Source organism: Ictalurus furcatus, chromosome 10 (assembly GCF_023375685.1).
Source record: "Ictalurus furcatus strain D&B chromosome 10, Billie_1.0, whole genome shotgun sequence".
In the NCBI taxonomy this organism is placed as follows: Eukaryota; Metazoa; Chordata; class Actinopteri; order Siluriformes; family Ictaluridae; genus Ictalurus; species Ictalurus furcatus.
In genome coordinates, this window is record NC_071264.1 from 6,804,137 (window position 1) to 6,821,435 (window position 17,299).

The 17,299-nt window shown below is 44.1% G+C and overlaps 2 protein-coding genes across 2 annotated transcripts in view; both read right to left on the minus strand.

Moving 5' to 3' along the window:
* The window catches only part of ly75 (lymphocyte antigen 75), a 40,094-nt gene extending 30,388 nt beyond the window's left edge, over positions 1-9,706 (minus strand). The window contains exons 1-3 of the mRNA XM_053634923.1: positions 9,484-9,706; positions 7,341-7,709; positions 3,896-4,069 (exon numbers count right to left, since the gene is read on the minus strand). Of these exons, the coding sequence (XP_053490898.1) occupies positions 3,896-4,069; positions 7,341-7,709; positions 9,484-9,583 (643 nt within the window). The 5' untranslated portion in view covers positions 9,584-9,706. The remainder of the gene's footprint in view (positions 1-3,895; positions 4,070-7,340; positions 7,710-9,483) is intronic.
* Positions 9,707-9,830: 124 nt separating this feature from the next.
* Positions 9,831-17,299, minus strand: part of pla2r1 (phospholipase A2 receptor 1) — a 28,250-nt gene continuing 20,781 nt past the window's right edge. The window contains exons 22-30 of the mRNA XM_053634926.1: positions 17,066-17,205; positions 16,802-16,946; positions 16,473-16,711; positions 15,477-15,678; positions 15,194-15,325; positions 14,914-15,036; positions 13,786-13,962; positions 13,224-13,259; positions 9,831-12,693 (exon numbers count right to left, since the gene is read on the minus strand). Coding sequence (XP_053490901.1) covers positions 12,485-12,693; positions 13,224-13,259; positions 13,786-13,962; positions 14,914-15,036; positions 15,194-15,325; positions 15,477-15,678; positions 16,473-16,711; positions 16,802-16,946; positions 17,066-17,205 — 1,403 coding nt within the window. The 3' untranslated portion in view covers positions 9,831-12,484. The remainder of the gene's footprint in view (positions 12,694-13,223; positions 13,260-13,785; positions 13,963-14,913; positions 15,037-15,193; positions 15,326-15,476; positions 15,679-16,472; positions 16,712-16,801; positions 16,947-17,065; positions 17,206-17,299) is intronic.

A 17,299-nucleotide genomic window follows, 5' to 3' on the forward strand; every position in this document is an offset into this window, starting at 1 on the left:
AGCTACCACTGACCCCCCGACATGTCTTAACCACTGAGCTACCACTGACCCCCCTGACCACTGACATGTCTTAACCACTGAGCTACCACTGACACGTCTTAACCACTAAGCTACCACTGACCACTGACAAGTTTTAACCACTGAGTAACCACTGAGCTACCACTGACCACTGACACGTCTTAACCACTGAGCTACCACTGACCCCCCGACATGTCTTAACCACTGAGCTACCACTGACCACTGACACGTCTTAACCACTGAGCTATCACTGACCCCCCTGACCACTGACACGTCTTAACCATTAAGCTACCACTGAGATGTCTTAACCACTGAGCTACCACTGACACCGCTAACCACCGACATGTCTTAACCACTGAGATACCACTGACATGTCTTAACCACTGAGCTACCACTGACCCCCCTGACCACCGACATGTCTTAACCACTGAGCTACCACTGACACGTCTTAACCACTGAGCTACCACTGAAAATTGACATGTCTTAACCACTGAGCTACCACTGACCCCCCTGACTACTGACATGTCTTAACCACTGAGCTACCACTTACCACTGACACGTCTTAACCACTGAGCTACCACTGACCCCCATGACCACTGACATGTCTTAACCACTGAGCTACCACTGACAAACTGACACGTCTTAACCACTGAGCTACCACTGACCACTGACACGTCTTAACCACTGAGCAACCACTGACCACTGACACGTCGTAACCACTGAGCAACCACTGAGCTACCACTGACCACTGACACGTCGTAACCACTGAGCTACCACTGACACGTCTTAACCACTGAGCTACCACTGACCCCGCTGACCACCGACATGTCTTAACCACTGAGCTACCACTGACCATTGACATGTCTTAACCACTGAGCTGCCACTGACCCCCCTGACCACTGACACGTCTTAACCACTGAGCTACCACTGACACATCTTAACCACTGAGCTACCACTGACCACTGACACGTCGTAACCACTGAGCTACCACTGACCACTGACACGTCTTAACCACTGAGCTACCACTGACCCCGCTGACCACTGACATGTCTTAACCACTGAGCTACCACTGACCATTGACATGTCTTAACCACTGAGCTACTACTGACCCCGCTGACCACCGACATGTCTTAACCACTGAGCTACCACTGACCATTGACATGTCTTAACCACTGAGCTACCACTGACCCCCCTGACCACTGACATGTCTTAACCACTGAGCTACCACTGACACGTCTTAACCACTAAGCTACCACTGACCACTGACAAGTTTTAACCACTGAGTAACCACTGAGCTACCACTGACCACTGACACGTCTTAACCACTGAGCTACCACTGACCACTGACACGTCTTAACCACTGAGCTACCACTGACCCCCCGACATGTCTTAACCACTGAGCTACCACTGACCCCCCTGACCACTGACATGTCTTAACCACTGAGCTACCACTGACACGTCTTAACCACTAAGCTACCACTGACCACTGACAAGTTTTAACCACTGAGTAACCACTGAGCTACCACTGACCACTGACACGTCTTAACCACTGAGCTACCACTGACCACTGACACGTCTTAACCACTGAGCTACCACTGACCCCCCGACATGTCTTAACCACTGAGCTACCACTGACCACTGACACATCTTAACCACTGAGCTACCACTGACCCCCCTGACCACTGACACGTCTTAACCACTGAGCTATCACTGACCCCCCTGACCACTGACACGTCTTAACCATTAAGCTACCACTGAGATGTCTTAACCACTGAGCTACCACTGACACCGCTAACCACCGACATGTCTTAACCACTGAGATACCACTGACATGTCTTAACCACTGAGCTACCACTGACCCCCCTGACCACCGACATGTCTTAACCACTGAGCTATCACTGACACATCTTAACCACTGAGCTACCACTGAAAATTGACATGTCTTAACCACTGAGCTACCACTGACCCCCCTGACTACTGACATGTCTTAACCACTGAGCTACCACTTACCACTGACACGTCTTAACCACTGAGCTACCACTGACCCCCATGACCACTGACATGTCTTAACCACTGAGCCACCACTGACAAACTGACACGTCTTAACCTCTGAGCTACCACTGAGCTACCACTGACCACTGACACGTCTTAACCACTGAGCTACCACTGACCACTGACACGTCTTAACCACTGAGCAACCACTGAGCTACCACTGACCACTGACACGTCGTAACCACTGAGCTACCACTGACACGTCTTAACCACTGAGCTACCACTGACCCCGCTGACCACCGACATGTCTTAACCACTGAGCTACCACTGACCATTGACATGTCTTAACCACTGAGCTGCCACTGACCCCCCTGACCACTGACACGTCTTAAGCACTGAGCTACCACTGACACATCTTAACCACTGAGCTACCACTGACCACTGACACGTTTTAACCACTGAGTAACCACAGAGCTACCACTGACACGTCTTAACCACTGAGCTACCACTGACCACTGACACGTCTTAACCACTGAGCTACCACTGACCCCCCGACATGTCTTAACCACTGAGCTACCACTGACCACTGACATATCTTAACCACTGAGCTACCACTGACCCCCCTGACCACTGACACATCTTAACCATTAAGCTACCACTGAGATGTCTTAACCACTGAGTTACCACTGACCCCCCTGACCACTGATACGTCTTAACCACCGAGCTACCACTGACATGTCTTAACCACTGAGCTACCACTGACACGTCTTAACCACTGAGCTACCACTGACCCCGCTGACCACCGACATGTCTTAACCACTGAGCTACCACTGACCCCCCTGACCACTGATATGTCTTAACCACTGAGCTACCACTGACCACTGACACGTCTTAACCACTGAGTAACCACTGAGCTACCACTGACACGTCTTAACCACTGAGCTACCACTGACACGTCTTTACCACCGACATGTCTTAACCACTGAGCTACCACTGACACATCTTAACCACTGAGCTACCACTGACCACTGACACGTCTTAATCACTGAGCTATCACTGACCCCTCTGACCACTGACACGTCTTAACCATTAAGCTACCACTGAGATGTCTTAACCACTGAGTTACCACTGACCCCCCTGACCACTGATACGTCTTAACCACCGAGCTACCACTTACCACCGACACGTCTTAACCACTGAGTTACCACTGACCCCGCTGACCACCGACATGTCTTAACCACTGAGCTACCACTGACCACTGACACGTCTTAACCACTGAGCTACCACTGACCCCCCTGACATGTCTTAACCACTGAGCTACCACTGACACATCTTAACCACTGAGCTACCACTGACCCCTCTGACCACTGACACGTCTTAACCATTGAGCTACCACTGACCACTGACACGTCTTAACCACTGAGCTACCACTGACCCCCCGACATGTCTTAACCACTGAGCTACCACTGACCCCCTGACCACTGACACATCTTAACCATTAAGCTACCACTGAGATGTCTTAACCACTGAGTTACCACTGACCCCCCTGACCACTGATACGTCTTAACCACCGAGCTACCACTGACATGTCTTAACCATTGAGCTACCACTGACACGTCTTAACCACTGAGCTACCACTGACACGTCTTAACCACTGAGCTACCACTGACACGTCTTAACCACTGAGCTACCACTGACACGTCTTAACCACTGAGCTACCACTGACACGTCTTAACCACTGAGCTACCACTGACACGTCTTAAACACTGAGCTACCACTAAGCAACCACTGACGCCCCTGACCACTGACTCGTCTTAACCACTGAGCGACTACTTAACTATTTATAGACACAACAACAGAAAAAGAAAGAAGGATGTAAGCTCACCATATATTAGACAGTTTCCCCACTTGTGATCCTCATCATAGTTCTCAGTTGTGGAACACCAGCTGAGAGAGTTGGCGGCACTGGGAGGAAGGCAGCTGTGGTGCCAGGTGTTATTGTACAGGAAGGGGAACGTGCAGGGTGCACCGTTAGAATTACCATCGCTAGTGTGAATGGCTAGGAACACAGACAAACAAGGGTTTATTAGACAGAGAGAGAGTATGTGTGTGTGTGTATGATGACAGTGAGGAAAGTCCACAAACTGGTTCAAACACCCTATAATCCTGCTTCTTAGAACCAGCTTGATTACCCTGTAATCATTCAATAAACACCAACAATGGGCTATGTTCAACTGTAAACACTGACAGCAAGATAGGCATTCATTCCGGCAACTGAGCAAAGCTGCCATAAGGACACAACAATATGAGCAGAATAAAACAGTGTCATCGTTTAATATTATCCAGTATTGGATTAAGTTCTGGGTGTGGTCATTAGCGTATCCTTGGTTAACTTTGAAAGAAGCGAAAGTGAAAGTAGGTCTTTGCCTCGAATTACGCTCACGCATTTGTCCCACACGGATTTATTGACGAGAAAGAGAACATGGAAGAAAAAAAAACCCCCCAAAACTCCACAGAAACTGATACACATTGCAACTGAAATTAACAGCTATCTGATAAATCTCACCTCACGCACAGACATATCTCTAAAACAACCAGGAAGTACGACTTACAGGCTTAACAGAGTAACTTGCAGAGCAATAAAAATAACCTGGGCCTTCTATAAGGAAATAAATAAATAAACCAATTTATTTTTAAGTTTAAGTGCATTTGTACGTACTGTGCCCTCAAGAATTATTAGCACTCTCCATAAAAAAATTAGCAAAAATGACTGCGTAAACATTTCACACAATCATTTCGATTTTCTATTCAAACTATTGGATATTTTCAAATCTTTTATCGCTAACAAACTTTACACTCATTGCAAATACTATTGTGTTTCAAATAGGAGCGTTTTCTCTCAGAAATACGTTCAAATCTAAATGAAACGCACACATTCTTGAAAGGTTTGTTTTAAATTTTGTCCATTTGCTCTCCGTTCCACAGACTGTTGTTGCTTTCATCCCTCTGGTATACAGTCCCATCCGAAAAGTATTGGAACGGCAAGGCCTATTCCGTTGGTTGCGCAACGCACTGAAGACATTTGGGTTCGCCATCGGAAGATGAATACGAGACGATGGATCGGAATTTCAGCTCTCGTTTCCTCGTATTTACATCTAGATTTGTTTACTCTTGGTTTGAGCCCTAGGTTTCACCTGTGAAGACGTTGGAGGATAAACCGACATGAAGACCAGAGAGATGTCTATGGGAGAAAAATCAAGCCATTGTGAAGCTGAGAAAAGCGAGAAAATCTATAAGAGCCAATACAGCAGTTTGGAATGTCTTGAAAAAGACAGAAACCGTTGGTGTACTAACATTGAGACATGGAACAGCTCGGCCAGGGAAAACAACCACAGCTGATGATAGAAACATTGTGATGCTGTGAAGAAAAACCCAAAAACAGTCTGTGACATCACCAACAACCTCCACAGGGCAGAGGTGATGGTATCACAATCCACCGTTCGAAGAAGACTTCAAGTGCAGAAATCTAGAGGCCATACCACAAGATGCAAACCACTCATCAGTATTAAGGATCATAAAGCCAGATTGGAATTCACAAAGAAATACAGAGATAAGTCAGAAAAGTTCTGGAACCAAAGTGATGGAAAGGCCAAAGTGTGGAGAAAGAATGGATCTGCTCATGATCCAAAACATACAAGCTCATCGGTCAAACATGGTGGAGGTAGTGTCGTGGCTTGGGCTTGCATGGATGCTCCTGGAACAGGATCACTAATCTGTATTGGTGATGTAACGCATGATGGTAGCAGTAGAATGAATTCAGAAGTTTACAGAAACATTCTGTCTTCCAATTTACAGAGAAATGCATCCGATCTAATTGGGAAGAACTTCATCATGCAGCAAGATAATGACCCTAAACTGCCAATCAACAAAGGACTTCATCAGGGGGAAACGTGGAAGGTTTTAGACTTGCCAAGTCAATCACCAGACCTTAACCCAGTTGAGCAGCATTTCACCTCCTGAAGAAGAGACTGAAGGGAGAAACGCCCCAAAACAAACAACAACTGAAAGAGTCTGGGGTAAAAGCCTGGAAAAGCATCATAAAGAAAACTGCAACAGTTTAGTGATGTCAGCAGGTTGCCGGCTTGATGCGGTTATTGCCAGCAAGGGATATGCGACTAAATATTAAGTGTTATTTAAAATTTAAATGTACTTGGACTATCTGTTCCATTACTTTTGCTCAAACCCAGATGTACTCGGTGTAAAGCGAAAACAAAAAGACCTGGCCTTGCCGTTCCTATACTTTCAGAGGGGACTGTAAATATAAGGTTAACAAACAAAATTAACACACTTAGGGCCATAACAAAAATGTTCACGTGTCTCAAACACATGGACCCATGAGCACACTGTTCCAAACACACACATCCACACACGGTGAGGAGGATAGCGAAGGGGGGGAGGCACAGAGATCACAGTTTCAGAATTTGCGCTGTTTAGCTGATGGTTGTGGTTGCGTTACACGCCAATTTCAAAGCAACAAGCTGTTTGAAACTGTTAGAAAGAAGACGCCCTTCCTGAGCGCATCTTAACAGCATCTAAACTTCGTCATTGAAACATCATACTGTGTACTGTGATTAGATGAAACCAAAAATCAAGCATTATGGTCACTGTTTGTTTGGGAAGAAAAAAAAAAAAAAAACACTAACAAAAAAAACAAAAAAGGACACTGCATTCAAAGAAGAGCACCTGATAGCCACTGTAAAACATGGTGGTGGATAATTGTTGCTTCGAGGCTGCTTTGTGGCAGGTGGTTCTGGGTCTCTTGTGAACAATGATTGCATCATGAATTATGCCAAGCACCAGGATATTTCAGACCAAAACCTTGTTCCCTGTGCCAGGAGGTTCAGACTTTGCCAAAGACAGACTTTTGAGCTTAGATCTTGTTAGAGAGAATAAAAAGGAGACACAATCATACCTCCACCGGTATCATCACAGCAACGCTTCAAGGAACACAAAAACAATGTTTTGCGATGCTCATTGCCATCTCCAAATTTAAACCTGACTAAAAACCTGGGGTTTGTGTGTCTCCACCCTCGTTATACTTTACAGGAAGAGAATCCACGCTGTTATTCTCTCCACGACAGGCGTCACAAGATATAAATGTACGGCTTGCGATCGTTTTGAAACCCGTGTTTCGTAGCGGGTTTTTCTGAGCGCAAAATAATCACTCGATTGGGTTTTTCCTTTTTCTATACTAATTTGTGCTCCTTTTCATCAAGGGTGCCAATCAGTCGTTCTTAAGGGTATGATATGTACACGGTGGAGTCTCTTACTTTGGTATGGCTGTTCACAGATGTCCTCCGTAGTGCCTCCCCGTCTCCAGGAATCAGACGTGTCCCGTCTGGTTGTCACGGTGCCGTTGGCGGTGACGCTCAGCTTCATCTGAAAGGTGGTGATAATATAGCCCTCGTAGCAGCGCCATTGCAAAACGGCATCGTTGGAACAGCTGGTGAGAGACAGCGTTTTGGAGAGAATGTCCAGTCCCAGGCAGGCAGATAAACCCGTGTGGAAGATCCGATGTCCTGAGCCCCACTTCCACGACTGGGCCGTCGCTGTAGAACAGTCTCCCAGTGTCAGAGAGCCCTCCTGAGCCAGGAAGCATTTGCCTGTGCTTTCGTGCTGGATACTGAAGGTGTCATCACCTGTGAGACAAACAGACAGAGAGGTCACTGTATGCTAAAGAGATATGTAGCAGCAAGAACGAGACTGCCAGAGAGCCGATTCAAAGCCGTACATCCTCCTGATTTTTCATTCACTCGTTCGCTTATCCTGGTCAGGGTCAAGGGGAGGAGAACACGCCCTGGATGGGACACCAGAAAAATCACACACGTTCACGTGCTCATTCAATTTAGAGTCGCCGTCCACCGGGATATTTTGCGGGAGGTAGGACGAGACCGGAAAACATGGAGGAAACCCACACGGACACAGGGACAACACGTGACACTTGAGCTTGGTATCGACCCTGGAGCTGTGAGGTAGCGACGATTTTCTTTCTATCGTACCGAAGCAAGGATATATTCTTTCTGGAACTTTGTGAATCCGAGCCTGAAATTTCACATAACGTAACCAGATCTCCGTCGTCTCTAAGAGCTCGGTCGAGCTACCGCAGCTTTTAAAACCAACCTATCATTCGGATTTAATCACGCAGAATCTAATTCTACAGCCTTACCGGCGTTGAATACCTCCGACTAAAGTGTTTCGCAGTCAACACACAAGTATTAGATTGCGTTCCCTGGGCATCAGCGTTCTCGTAAACACGTTCATTTTGAAACTAAAAAGGAGCGGTTTTGCTTGGCAGAAAGAAAGCAGGAATTAGTATTCCAGGCCTTGTAGCTTTTGGGTGGAGACCAAGCACCATTATGAAAACAGTTGGAAGCAGGTTTTGAACGATTAGGTTTCCCTCTTCTGAGGATCTTGAAGTATGTTTACACAAAAAAATATGGGGGAGTAAAATGTCACTGTCTCTCTCCCTCTTTTTTTACTTTTACTTTGCAAGAACCTCTTCGAGTCCTGTAATACTGGTATAGGCAGTCAACTGACTACGACTAGGTTTAAAAGGGCATACATATACACACGTATACACACACACACACACACACACACACACACACACATACATATATACATACGTGTATATAACGTGTATACATACGTATGCATATATAATGTGCACACACATTATACACACACACATATATATATATATATATATATATAGAGATAGAGAGAGAGAGATAGAAAGAGAGAGAGAGAGAGAGAGAAAGAGAAAGGAAGAAAAAGAGATAGAAAGAGAAAGGGAGAAAGAGAGAGATAGAAACGGTACTATTTAGTGCAGGAGTGTGTTTCTCTGAACACATAAACAACTGAAAGTACACATTTGAACACATTTGTAGTAACCAGAAGTCCTACGTTTGTTTAAAAAAACCCCATGGGAATATTACTGAGAGACTGGGATGAAGTACAGTTCAGAAGTACAGTTCCTAGTAGTACACATGGTAGAGTTCCTATTAGTACAAATGGTACGGTTTCTATTAGTACACATGGTAGAGTTCCTATTAGTACACATGGTACGGTTCCTATTAGTACACATGGTACGGTTCCTATTAGTACACATGGTAGAGTTCCTATTAGTACACATGGTACGGTTCAAGCTAATGGAAGAGTTTGGACAGACTTCCTGGCTACGCAGATACAGTACCCAGTAAGCTATCTATTTACAGACACAGGAGTGTAAACACTTTGTTTATGTCGCTATTGAGAGGTCCAGCAGTGAACTTTATCCTCTTTCAGAAGTTAAACAACACCAGACTTCTGCCTCAAGCTTTCGCTTTATCTAAATTAAGAAAGTGAGTAGGATATGATTTAATTCGGCTTGGTCATATATCCGACCAGCCTCGAGCAGGAATGCGGTCTTACCAGCGCTCACATTCGGTGCGCAACTTCCAAACAGAACCGTGCTCTCTCCACAAAGTAGGCACAAGACGGCGTAAAGCACTCCCTGAGCAATCCAGTCCATGGCTACAAACAGAAACACCGTTTCCTCAAGTCATTCGTTACTTTTCTACCACTGACAGAGTCACGCTGTTATTCTCCTCACACAAAACATCGCCAAGCTTCCCCTCCCAATGACTTGCAGCTATGAGACGTTCCCTGTTCAGTGTTATTACTCTCCACAACCCACCGCCGTGATTGGTCAACTGTCAAACACGTCACAGCACACACATAAGCCACGCCCCAAAACGAAAATGCTTAGGAGCTGTTGTCAGAGCATTATGTCACCCTAATAACTTGTTTTTAATAACAATAATAATAATCATCTTTATTTTAAATAGAGGCTTTAAAGAAGCTTCTCAAGGCACTTTACACAATAAGAAAATACAAAGAAAATAAAAAGTTCACCAAAATTATTATTAATTATTATTTTTTTTTTTAAATCTTCAATTTCTTTCTGGAAATTCATGCATAATTTGCTATTGTTAAACAAACAAAAGTTCCCAGAGTGAAATGATCTGACTATTATCGGACATGTAGCAAGCGCGTGATTATTTATGCTGAACATGAGAAGTTTTTTTGCTGAACATGGGAAGTTTTTTTGCCGAATATGGGAAGTTCTGCATGCCAAAGATAACTCCAGCCTAACACTGTGGTTTGGTCAAATTATTTTTTTTTGTAATTTAGAAAGAAACGTGGGCAGAAGTTACATTGAAACACATTTGCTTTATTTCAACCGACTGTGAATCAGAACTGCGCAGTGAAAGAAAAAAAAAAAGAAAAAGGTCACATGTATTGTCTATGTGTGGTAAAAACTGAATGTACAAGCTTCCTATCTCACACATGTGCTTCAACAAAGAAAAGTACATTAAGGATAAGAACAAAGAAAAGTACATTAAGGATAAGAACAAAGAAAAGTACATTAAGGATAAAAAAAAGAGAGAAGAGTGAAGAATCCTTGTGCCAGCTACATACAGCTGTTCAAAACTCTTTTTTTTTTTCTTCATTACAAATAAAACAAACACGGCAGTAAAACTGTAAACTGTGATTCAATACTGTACAGCTATTTTATCCCATGTGGCATGAAAAAACACCCCCCCCCACATCACATCACATCACATCACATTAAGCAGAAAAGTAATATCAACCCCGTTAACCCTTTTAATGCGCACAGTGCATATACAAAGTGGAAGCACGACTGTCTTGTGATCTATATCAAGGCTGGCTTCAAGAGAAGACCGCAGAGTTTACCAAGTAGTTTCGTATGTACGTTTTCACACAGTCATTATTATCTCACACAGAGCCGAAGATGCCGACTGGAAAATAGCAAAACTGACTATAGGAACACCAGGCGTCATTCAGCCACTCTTTCTGTTGAAACATACAACTTAAATCCAGCTCAGCACAGCTGATCTTTTACAATGGACTTAGAATATCCAAAATATAAACAAACAATCAGATGGGGGGAGGGAGAGAACTAAAGACTATGATGAACTCTATCCAAAGACAAACAGATACTGGATGTAAGCCTTATATACTTTGTGAACCCTTTAGAATATTCTATATATTTGCATAAATACGACCGAAAACATTAGCGGATTTTCAGAAGTCCTAAAAGTAGACAAGGAGGGTCGATATTTTCCTCAATAAATAAATGACAGCGTATAAGATTTTTCTCTCATTTGTATAACTGGGTTCTCTTGATCGACTTTTAGGACCATATTTACGCAGATATGCAGAAAATGCACAAAGGGTAAAGGGTTCACAAACTTTCAAGCACCACTGTAAGTGTAAGTTAATGCATGACTCAGTTATTCGGAATTAGTTTTACTGCCTGACTCTTTTTGTTCATCGGTGTGTGAGGATTAATGCTTTATTCCACTAATAATGCTGAGACAGAGCGTGTGAGTGTGTGTTTGTGTGTGTGTGTGTGTGTGTGTGTGTGTTTGGGGGGGGTGTTTGAAATGAGATAAAGTGCTAGTCAAAGAACAAACATGCGATTCTACGATAATTTGCTCCGATAAAACAGGATTCGCAAATCAAAAGCATAACACTGGCTTAAAACCGTATTCAAACACTGATAACGAAAGCCTGTGCTGTCTTTCCAATATAAACATGTCTGCTTGGCTGCTGCTTTGGTGAACTGTGGCTAATTTTAAAGCTTTTAAAAGACCATTATTCCTGAAGGATTCATTGTTTATTGTTCTAATCCGGGTTAGAATGAACTTCCCGTTGAACGAGGCCTGCTGAGAACGATCTGTGCGTGAACACGTGTGTGTGTCCTGGGGGGGGGGGAGCTGCAGAAATAACATTTTAGCAGCAGAAGTTTCAGCGGCAAACACTGTTCGCTGTCGTACACGTCATAAAAGTTTAGCGTTGTGTTCATAAAGTCTCCCTGATACTGTAAAAACAAGATAATATTACCGTTTTAACTCGGAACGACCCTTCCTTATTCCCTATCCTCTGTGTTACTGTGTAAAAGCAACGCTACATTATTGTGCATTACAGTGCTGTGGCTGTTGATCACAGCAGAGAGAATCATGAACCAAAGACATGCTGTTTAGATGCAGGGTTCATGTTTGGTCCTGACCACAGAATCCCTGATGGAACTCTATCTCTCTCTCTCTCTCTCTCTCTCTCTCTCACTCACACACATACATTTGTCTTACTATCCACATGAGGACATAATTATTAATGCGGTGAATTATTGCTATGCTAGACCTAAATCTAACCCCAACCTTAACCCCGGTAACCAAAAAGAAACCTTTCGGCCTTTTTAAAACTAAAACCGTCAGATATTCCTATCCTTGTAGATATAAAATGTTAAAAAAACGTCTCCCGGAATATCCAACCCACCCCACCCTAAACCCCTCTCTCTCTCTCACACACACACACACACACACACACACACACACGCCCACCCGCGCTAATCCCCTGCATGTGTCTCTAGGTCCGACAGGAGTACGTTCCCGTCCGAGTCTGTGGCCCGAGAGCTGTAAAAGGCGCTGCCGAGTGACGGAAGCCTCCGGAAGCCCAGCGTGTTTCTCTTATACACGAACCACAGCAATCCAGCCATCATGGCGAAGAACAATATGGCCACCAAGACTGCAGCTGGAACAACTCCATGATGCAAACCTGGAGGAAGAAAACGTCATTCGTTCATCATTCATTCTCCACCACATCACATCACATCACATCATATCGCATTTCCCAGGTGCTACAGCGCTCCCCTGACCTTCAACAGCAACCAATCTATGAGTGAAGGCACCGCAACTTTTACATGCGACATCATAATTCAGCTGAGCACTAGCTTAATCGGGGAGAGAGGAAGATCATCTCTCGCCTCTCACCCACAGAGCAGGGCTAGCTAAGCTCTCTCAGACTCCTGGCCACGGCCTTGTAGAGATATAAAAGCAAAATTATTATTACGCAATAAAATTACGCAATAATACCCCCCCCAGTGTGTTTCTCAAACTCGTAGGCGGGGGTCGTTCTTCTTTGCCTGAAATCTAGTACTGTGAGATCAATAAGACGGCAGCTGAAACTGAGACGTAGGACTGATGAAATTTCCCTTACATAATTAAGTTATTAATACAGCAGTTTAAAGAGGAAGGGTGGTGACGTTTAGCGAGCAGAGCGGAGTCAGAATGAGAGAAAGCTTTTACCAGTCAGTGGCTCCACCTCCACCTCTTGGACGGACTCTGTCATTCAGAGGACACAGAATAAAAACAACGTGGCGTCAGTCACACACTTTACACGTGTACCAAAATCCCTTTCGTAGAACATGACGATAATTGAAAGATTTTTTTTTAAATAAAACACGACAAAAACAACAACAACAACAACAACAACAACCAGCAGTCTTATGTTTCATAATGTTTCTGAATCTGGCACAGTATCACTCTGAAGGCTGGTGGAACGTGATTGGCTCTTTACTTTACAAATCCACGAGACACGTACAAAAAAAAAAAATTACCCCAAAACTCATCCTCACTGAGTCAGATCTATAACGAAAATCATCAACAGTCATTTAAAAAGTATGCTCTGGATAATTATTCTGTATTTTCTGGTTCTAGATTTACAATAGTCTAAAGTAGACGATACTATCATGCTGAAAGTGGAGTCGTTATAATGATAGGAGAAATATGCAGATAAGCGAAATACTCTGGAAGTACACGGCGACATGTTTCAAGGCGTACAGATGTAGAGGTTCGAATTTTTTTGTACCTGAACGTGTTTTGCATACGAAGCCAAGTCTGTCTGAGCAGTCGGCCAGGAGCCACTCAGCATTTGAGACCCGCGTCGACACGCACGTGTCTGCATGCATCGTGCTCGTATCCGGAGCTTTCAGGCGCCAGTTTGTGTAGTCCAGTGCTGAGTCGTCCAGCCAGGTTAAAGCACCCTCTGAAAAACAAACGTCTTCATTACTCTTTGCGTGTCGTTTCTTCTCTCTATTTTATCAACCGAGCTTCTGTGTCCATAATTGCCAGAGCCGTATCTCCCTGCAGCTCTTGCCTGGTTTCACACTGAAGCTAAGCAGGGTTGAGCCTGGTCAGTACCTGGATGCCAGACCTCCTGGGGAAGGCTAAGGTTGCTGATGGAAGTGGTATTAGTGAGGCCAGCAGGGGGCGCTCACCATGTGGTCTGTGTGGGTTCGATATAGTGACAGGGACACTATACTGTAAAAACAGTACTGTCTTACGGATGAGACTTTATACTGAGGTCCTGACTCTCTGTGCTCATTAAAAATCCCAGGACACTTCTCATAAAAGAGTAGAGGTATATCCCCGGTGTCCTGGTGAAATTCCCCCACTGGCTCTTCTCTATCACGGCCTCCTAATAATGTCCATCTCTGAATTGGCTCCATCACTCTCTCCTCTCCACTAATAGCTGGTGTGTGGTGGGCGTTGTGCTGCACTATGGCCGCCGTCCCATCATCCAGGTGGACTCTACATACAAGTGGTGGTTGAGGACCCCACCCCATTCAGTGTAAAGCACTTTGAGTGTCTAGAAAAGTGCTATATAAATGTAAGGAATTATTATTATTATTATAATATTATCTATTTAAAAAACGGGGGTTCGTTCGAATATCCTGAAGGATATCTTCCGTTCGTCTCTAGAATGCTAGAACCTTTAACCGTCCTAAGAAATGCTTGCAATACCGTGTTTGGGGAGTAAAATAACTTTACTCCATGGTAAAGTTCAGAAGAATCCTAGTTTTATTATATTTTAAGTAAATATGCTTTACTTTACTATATATATATATATATATATATATATATATATATATATATATATATATATATATATATATATATATATATATATATATGTTTATACAGATATGTCTCTTACTATCTATGTTGTAATAAATGCCCAGCCAGACAGTCTCAAAGGCATTGTAAAAATTCTGCATCTGCTCCAGGAAGAAGCGGTTCTCCTCCTCGTCTCGGATCGTCAAAACGTCGGAAGAATTGTCTGGAGATTACAGACACGACACGGATTCGGTTACAAACAGAAATCAAAAGACCCAGAGAACACAAAAAACCGAACTAAACCTGTGTCTGCTGCGATGAGGACCAGACACTAGGTGGCGCACTTATAACATGCTTTCAGTAAGCCTGGGCTGGAGTACCTTTATTCCTGCAATGTTCTCTTGCTTCTTCTAGAGGCATTCTCAAGATGATGGGCTCGAAGTTGTAGCAGCTTCCACGAAACTTCACCCAGGTTTCTGGGCACACCACTTCAGCGGAGAACGGTATACTTTCTGAAAGGGGAAGATGGAATGACCCGGAAGATGTGGGGTCAGGGTGGCTGAGCATTTGAATAAGGTAATAAACGCGGATGTAGTCATAGACGAGATTGTGTGAGCACGTATGGAAGAGAAGAGAAGGAAAGGAAGGTGGAAGGGAACTCACTAGGTGGAGGGATGTAGCACAGTGCTCCTGGAAGAGGCATGTTACAGTTAGCTCTTCTCCAGCCACCACTGATGTCAATGTACACACAATTTCCCAGCACGAGAGAACCGTCCCCATCATCATCATCATCATCATCATCCACTGAGTCCCAGTGTGTGAACATATTATTACTGCCATCAATCCAACGATAATTTATACCATCCTGTGGAGGGGGACTTGTTCACTGTTCACATATACACATATACAGCTGTGCCTAAAAGTTTGCACACCCCTTGCAGAATCTGCTAAATCTTAATACTGTTAACAAAATAAGAGGAATCATAATTATTATTATTATTATTATTTTTTTATAAAAAGACAAAATACTAACAATTTACACCGATCATCCTGTTCAAAAGTTTACACCCCCCGGGCTCTTAATGTATCGTGTCGCCTTCTTGAGCATCGGTGAACGTTTGCACCTTTTGTAATCGTCGCGGACGAGTCGCTCGGTCGTCCTCGGTGTGAAAAGACGGATCTCAGCATCATATAGTGACAGTTAGAAAAGGGGTTAAATATGCAGAATATGCTGGAAAAGTAAAGAATGTGCAGGACCTGGAGGATTTTTCTGAAGAACAGTGGGCAGTTTAACTGCTCAGGACAAACAAGGGACTCGTGAACAACTCTCACAAAACATAAACACAGTCGATGATCATCCAGGTAACGACAAACAGTATTAAGAATCAAGGGTGTGTAAACTTTTAAACGGGGTGATTTTTATAAATTCAGCTATTATCTTGTCTTGTGGACTAGATGTAAACATCTGTTAAGTGAAATAGCTTATTCAGGACAGAACTAAATGAAAAAAAAAAAAACCAGCATGGGATTTTTATGATCTGTCTTATTTTGTTAACAGTATTAAGATTTAGCAGATTCTGCAAGGGGTATGCAAACTTTTGGGCACAACTGTACACACACACACACACACACACACGTATACTGTATAGGTATACTTACGTCCTGACTCAAAAGTCCGATCCAGTGCGGGGCTCCCAGTCGGTTCACCAGTACAGTGAGGTAGGCCTGATGAAACGGGTCGGTGATACTCACGAGCTCTGCATTTACCTCCACACAAGCAGTCAAGGCCTTGTACCAGCTCATGTTGCCGTGGACAACACGGTAACTCCGGTTCTTGTACTCGGAGAACTCTAGGGACGCAGGGCCAGGATATGACTGAGACGGACGTCTGGTTTTGTCTGAAGTGGGGGGGGGGGGGGGGGCGAATTACTGATTTAGTGTCAGTCATGAGTACAGATACACAAACACATAGAGGCATCTGATCACACCTTGTGGTTTTTGACACACAAAGCCGAAGCCACTCTGGTCGCACTTCTCCTTGTACCACTTTCCCGTAAAGTGAAAGTTGTGAGTGTTGGACAGAACAGTGCACAAAGGTTCAACTTCAGTCCCCTCGCCCAACCACTCCTCCTGCTGTAGACAACACACACACACACACACACACACACACACACACACACAAAAGTCATATCACAACCAAGATCACACTTAAACACAAACTCTTTCCTGGAGTTAAGCACATCTCCACCTACAGTGACAGAATGCTCTGGTTCTACAGGTGACCAGTTAGTGTACGTTACAGGCTTCCCATTGGTCCATTTCATGGTGTCTGCATCCTGCAAGCCAATCCAGACTCCCTCGGACTCGCCGTGAAGCAGCATGGTGATGTAAGCTTCAACAACAACAAAAAAAAAAGAAACAGAGGTTTTTGTGCCGTTTATTTATTTATTTATTTTGGAGTCATCGCGTGGTTCGGGTTCAGAGGT